At 48.5% G+C, this 6,476-nt stretch overlaps 1 protein-coding gene across 4 annotated transcripts in view; it reads left to right on the forward strand.

Moving 5' to 3' along the window:
- CHD6 (chromodomain helicase DNA binding protein 6) overlaps positions 1-6,476 on the forward strand; it is a 183,262-nt gene that overhangs the window by 94,230 nt on the left and 82,556 nt on the right. For all 4 annotated transcript variants that reach the window (XM_019550743.1, XM_019550740.1, XM_019550741.1 and 1 more), the window contains one exon: positions 5,621-5,823. In XM_019550743.1, coding sequence (XP_019406288.1) covers positions 5,621-5,823 — 203 coding nt within the window. The remainder of the gene's footprint in view (positions 1-5,620; positions 5,824-6,476) is intronic.

Raw genomic sequence — 6,476 nt, forward strand, 5'->3', positions numbered from 1 at the left:
ACCCCAGCCCCACTCCCTCCCTCATTGTGGATGCCTCAGTCTGCCCCCACCCCATGCCCTTACCTCCCCCACACCCCTTCTCCGCTATAGACTTACCAGCCAGACACTGCTCTCCAAGCTAGCTGCCAGGCTGCATATCAGCAATCGGATCAGTATCGGCTGATATCTCTGGTCAATAATTGGTCATTGGTATTGGCCCAAAAAATCTTTATCGGTGCACCCCTACCAGCTGGCTCTCCCTTTTTTTTACCTACTAGAAACCATCTTGTTCTAATGTTATTTCTTCTATACAGTTTATGTATCTTCCTCTATTTCTTCTTCACAATTATCTATGTACTTAGTTTTATTTTCTTTTCAATCATCTTAATTCTGTTTTTTAGATTTACTGCTGATCCTGGGCGACTGGTGCCTCCTGAGTCTGGGGTGGGGGGCACCAGATCGCTGATGGGGGTGGAGCCCTGCCGCCAATTGCCGACCAGGGTGGGTTGCCCTGCAACCAAGCACTGACTGGGGGTGTCCCCCAGTGGCCAATCACCAAGCCATACATGTTGCCAATGCTGGTGATTGCAGGTTTTCTTCCACTTCTGTCTCCATATCTGTGACCCTGCCCCCAGTTTCTTTCATCTCTGCTTTGATGTTATCAAATTGTGCTTCCATAGAGGATTTTAAAGCTCTGATTTCTGAGATCTACTAACCAAAGTCTTCTCTGGTCAGAGTGATTCTTTGTTTTTTCTCCTCTGTTCTGCCTGTTCCATTTCCCCCTGCAGCAGCTTCCTTTGATTCTGCAGACCTTGTGAACAGACCCTTCAGACCCTCAGGAGAAGAAGCTTTTCAGATTAGCTTTGTTACATGGGAGCCAGTGGGAGCTCCCTTACATGTGTTCTACAAACAAGAAAAATGTTTTTCTGGGAATTAAGGGGGTCAGGGATCAGTAATGAGAACCTTTGTGGGGCAGGGGCAGGCAGCTGCTGCAACTCTGAGTCCCAACCTTAGTTACCTGCCCTCTGCTGCCTCTTCACATCTGCCACCCTTCCACCAGAGCCCTCAGTATTCCCCCCACTGCTTCTTCCTCTCCCCACTCCCCTCCCAGCACTGCTTCTCTCTCCCTCTCTGCAGCACCTTTGCTCTAGGCTGCAGCAGGAATGGAGCCTGCTGGTGTGGAGCAAAAGTAAGGGGTGGGAGTGGCGGGACAGGTGGGGGGAGAAAGACTTTGTGGGGGAGGGAAGGGGGAGACGGGAGGAAAGGAGGGGCAGGGACCTGAGGCTGCAGATGGCAGAAGTCGGGGGGGGGGGCGGGGACACAGAGACAGGGGAATCGGGGCAGCATGAGGCTGCAGGATGGGGGGTAAGTGGGGAGAGACAGTCAGCAGGAGGCAAGTTGCCTCTCTCACTGCCTGCCCCCACTACCTCCACACTGCCTGCCCCCTGCCACTTGCCCCCACTGCCCTGCACTGCCTGCCCCATTATTGCCCCCTCACCTGCCCTACCACTTGCCCTTCTAGTGCCTCCCCCACTGTCTGTTCCCTACCACCTGCTCCTTTTTTTGGCCCCTTCATCACCTCCCACCACCACCTGCAGTAGTGGGAGTGAAATTTAAAATGATCCTCCAATAATTAGATTCCATACATGGAAAATTATAATAAATTTATAAATTCTTGATGTGTAGAATTAAATTTTTGAGGGGGTCATTTTGCATTCAGGGTCATCTTGTGTTCTGGTAAATATTCTTGCTTTTTGGGTGTATTTGTGAAAGTTTCTCTCTTCCTGTCCTTTTCCTCTCCTCAGCCCCCATTGCCTTTTGGCATGGCTGGAGTTGTCTGCCATCAGAGCATGCTGTAGTGAATTGCTCTGTTATGGAGCCTGTTGCAGCTAGGGGGCACTTACATGCTGACAGAAAGCAACACATATCCCTCCCTTGTGAATGGGACAGTGTTGTGCTACGGGCATGGGAAGACAACAGGAAAAACTGCTTTTTTCTCTTGGTTTGTTTGTAAATTGAGGTAACTCATTTTGCTCAGCCTGGTCCTATGAAATACTGCTGTGTATGGGGGAGCTAGTTTGTTTTTATTGGCATTCTAGTACTAAATCTCAATAGTCTGGAGCTGTCTGCCCTCTGCAAGTTGTCTGTGGGCTGCATTTTTATGGCACTTTTGGCAACACAGTGCATCCTCAGGTGAATGAAACTGTTTCACAATGCCTTCCTCTTGACTGATTTTTCAGCTCTGCTGAGTAGTTAGTTCTGCAGGGAAAGAGAATTGGAGCTAGCCTCACCTATACCTGGGTTGGAGTAGTTAGTCTGATTCTTCATCTCCATGGAAGTGTAGAGTGGAGATGACTCCTTTAGCTGCTGACATATCACATCCTGTGAAAATCAGTGGCTGAAATTACCTGTTGGCAATTACCCAAGGAACTGCTAGATGGTATCCTATAAAACCTGCTGGATATGTGTGCCCTCTGTCTGGCTTTGCATTTTCCAAGGCAGTGGTTGGCAACATATGGACTATCCACAGTGACACCCAACAGGAAGAGATTGATGATATGTAGCAGTAGTGTCTCCTCTGCCCTGCACTATGCATTCCTGTGGTATGTGCCCCAGTCACCTCCACAGCACCTAAGCCACCTGCTGCTGCCCCACCCCTCTGCTTTCTGCTCTCCCACCCTACTACTACAGCCTCCGCTTACCCTCACTGCCAAATTCAGCACTCCCCATCCCATTGTCAGTAGGAATTTGAAGCATTCAGTGGTGAATTTAAGTGGAGATTCTAGTAGATGGATGCAAGAGTGTTCTGTTATTAAAGGTTGCCAACCCCTGCTTCTAGAGTGTTAATTCAGAGCTGGCACTGGGACAGGCCCAGCAGTCAGACCTTGTTCATTACAAAACAAACCCATTTCAACTGAATATCAATAGAGATATTGTCAATAAGACAGCAGAGGTATTTCATAAAGCATTAAACAATAGGGTTGGAAGGGACCTCAGGAGGTCAGCTAGTTCAAACCCCTACTCAAAGCAGGACCATCCCCAACTACAGGCATACCTTGGAGATATTGCGGGTTCGGTTCCAGACCACTGCAATAAAGCGAATATCGCAATAAAGCAACTCACGCGAATTTTTTGGTTTCCCAATGCATATAAAAGTTATGTTTACACTACACTCTAGTCTATTAAGTGTGCAATAGCATTATGTCTAAAAAAACAATGTACATACCTTAATTGTGAAGTGAGCAAATGCTGTTGGAAAAATGGCACCGATAGACTTGCTTGACGCAGGGTTCCCACAAACCTCCAATTTGTAAAAACCGCAATATCTGCGAAGCGCAATAAAGCGAAGCGCAATAAAATGAGGTATGCCTGTATATTATGCCAGCCAAGGCTTTGTCTACCCACGTCTTAAAAGACTCCAAAGATGGAGATTTCTGTGATTTTAAAAAAGGGAAAACACTTGTTGGATATCTTCCTGTTGTATTCGTAATGCCATCTTCATTGTGTTGGGCTGGCATATGAGGACCTGGCAGTGAAATTGGCTAGCCGTTCCATTTTGCAATGAGAAATATTCAGATTGTAAAGTCTAGAGATCCTTTCATGCTATCAGATTGAGTGAAATATCCTAGTGCAGAAGTTGGCAGCCTACAGCCCACAGACCAAATCTGACCTGTGAATTGATTTTATCTACCTTCTGGCAGGTAGTGAGGATTGTGCCCATGGCATCTGGGACCACCATCATGCAGCATGAGCAGGAACTGGCAAGACCACAGTTGGGGAGAGGGAAGGCAATAGGGGGTCAGGACTGGGCCTGCAGTGCCCTGAGACAGAAGAAGTGGCTGGGAGTTTGGGTGGGTGGTCAAAAGTGGGAGGCAGGCTGGGACCTGAGAAGGGGCAGTGGGGCAGGAGCAGCCTGGTGGCAAGTAGTATGCCAGGCAGGGCGAGCGATGTGTTGCTGCAAGACATCCAGGGAGGTTAGCCTGTTGTCCAAGTAGAAATTTTTTCAAAGTCCTGCCTGGCCATCAGATCAACCTACAATTGTCCATTATGATGCAGACACCAGATCAGCCCAGGGCATGTAGAGAAGAGAAGCTAGGGTTCAGTGCACCCAAATTCTTCTCCTTGGAAGCTGGACCCTGCTCTCCAGCTCTTGGGAAGAACCACTCCAGGCACCAGATTATCCTGAGGGGAGTGGTGGAGAAAGGTGAATGGCTGGACTATCCCTGCTTGAGGGTCATCCTGCCCACCTACTGCCTACCTGCTTCCTTTCTCCTCAGCCTGCCTCAGGATCAAGCTGTGTTAATTTGGGCCACAGGTAGTGAATGGTTGCTGACCCCTGCCCTAATGTTGTCCATTGATGGGTGGGTGGAATGTTTTAGAGCTGCCCAAACCTGTAAATTCATTGTTTGTAAAGGCAGCTAATGTTTTCCAGGGTATTTCCAGACCTGTCCTCTCCTTGGCTTTCTTTCCCTATCAGTAAACTGGATGACAGTCTGGTAGAACAGCTTTAGCATGCCTTTTGGGAACATCTAGCCACAAGCAGCGTTCTCTGCCTCAACTCCTTCTCCCTGCAACTGCTTGCTTCATCCACTCTGAAAGATCTTCCTAGAAGAAAACAAAAACTAGGACTGAGTTGAGGGGAAAAGGAGGTGGCAACTCATCATCCATCTGGAAGAAAGAGTGAACAGATGAGGTCCCTCCTTTTAATTGTGTCCTAGAGCTTGTCCTGCTGGGCTTGTATATTTAACTGAACCAGTTGTGCCTTTCCATTCTAGCTTCCTTTGACAAGAGCAGACTTCCAAGAGCAGCCTGCTTCAATATATTCCCTAAGGATTATGGTTTCCAAAGTTCCATGCAACGTAGCGACAGCAGATGGACTTAAATAGCAACACATGAGAGGCTTACTGGACAGCATTTTACAGTAACTCTCCAAACAGAAAAAAGGCACTTATACACCTCTGCATGTCTGTGTAACTCTGACTATATTGAGTGACTGTGGAGGTAGATGGGATTTAGCAAACAAGTCACTAGTACAGTGGCAAGCTACATGAATATAGTGGGGTGGGTGTACATGCTGCTTTATCTTATACCTTCATGCACCCTCCTTTTAGCTGATGTTTAAATTGCAGCTTCACCTCCACCTCCTCTACAAGTAATTTCTGCTAGCTTCCAACACCTCATTCTGTAAGAAAGGGATAGGGGTGGAGAGATGAGATATAAAGATGAATCAGCTGCATATTGAAAGTATTGAAAGTAATTTGTAGCTAGAGGACCTGATTTTCAACTTGAGGTTTATCAGGCACAATTTTGTGTTTGCAAATAATTGCCTGAAACACAGAGAGAGAGAGAGAGAGAGAAGCAAACTTTTTTTCCCCCCTCACATTAACTTTCAAATAGGAATCATAGTGGCTGAGCATTTTACTGCCCATCTGGGCCTGCAGATCAGATAGCCAGACATTGGGTGTGTGTGTCGGTGCTAAGCGTTGATACAGTCAGAGGAGAGTATGGGGTGAGAACATGTCCATGATGTCTGTTAACGGTGGGGGTAGGAGGTGTTGGCAAAAGCAGCTTTGTGTGAGGGAAAGAGCTTCTGGGTGGTCCTGGGTGAATGGCTTCTCTCTCTCTCTGTCTCCCTCTGCAGGAGAGTTTAGTAATTGACAGGCCCCGTGTCCGCAAGCAGACCAAACACTACAATTCCTTTGAGGAAGATGAGCTGATGGAGTTCTCTGAGTTGGACAGTGACTCTGATGAGCGGCCCACACGTTCACGGCGCTTCAATGAGAAGACACGACGTTACCTACGGGCTGAGTGCTTCCGTGTAGAGAAGAACCTACTCATATTTGGGTGGGTCTTCTTTCTTCAGGGACCCGAGGTCTAGGTCCTATGGTGGGGCTTTTTTCCCACCCCAGCCCATCTGGTGTTCAGTGCTATGTGAACAAACTTGTTTGTTTGCACTGCTTGTGTCTATTGCTGGCTGATATATTCTGGTGGGGATACCTGGGGCTTTGTCACATTTTGCCATCAATGGCAATGGGGGTGGTGACCAGGGATCTGGGTTTTCCGTTTCCTGCAGAAAAACAGAGAAAACCATGGATTTTCCTTTTTACCAGAGGAAAACATGGATTTCTTATTTTACCAGAGAACCCCGTGGATTTTGCAGTTTTGCAAAGATCTCCCTGCAGGCTGGCAGAGTTCCAGCCTGCAAGGGGCTGGGAGGGAGTAGGAGGAGGGTGGTCAGGCAGGGGACGCCATGTACATGTATATACACGCAGTCACCAGGCAGCCTGGAGAGCAGCTCCTGTGGGTAAGTGGGAGGTGGGGGGGGAGATTGAGGCCCCCATGGTGAGGGAAGGAGGGAGTTGGGGATGGTTGGAGCTGCTGCCCAGTGGGCGGTATTTGGGCCTTGGGACCCGCAGGGCCCTAGTAGGGAGCGGGACAGGGTTGCAGGTGGCTTGTTTGGGGGTGGGAGGGAGGGATCAGCTCCCTGCCACTACACA

This window comes from Crocodylus porosus, unplaced genomic scaffold (genome assembly GCF_001723895.1).
Source record: "Crocodylus porosus isolate Cpor-Errol unplaced genomic scaffold, CroPor_comp1, whole genome shotgun sequence".
Classification (NCBI taxonomy): domain Eukaryota; kingdom Metazoa; phylum Chordata; order Crocodylia; family Crocodylidae; genus Crocodylus; species Crocodylus porosus.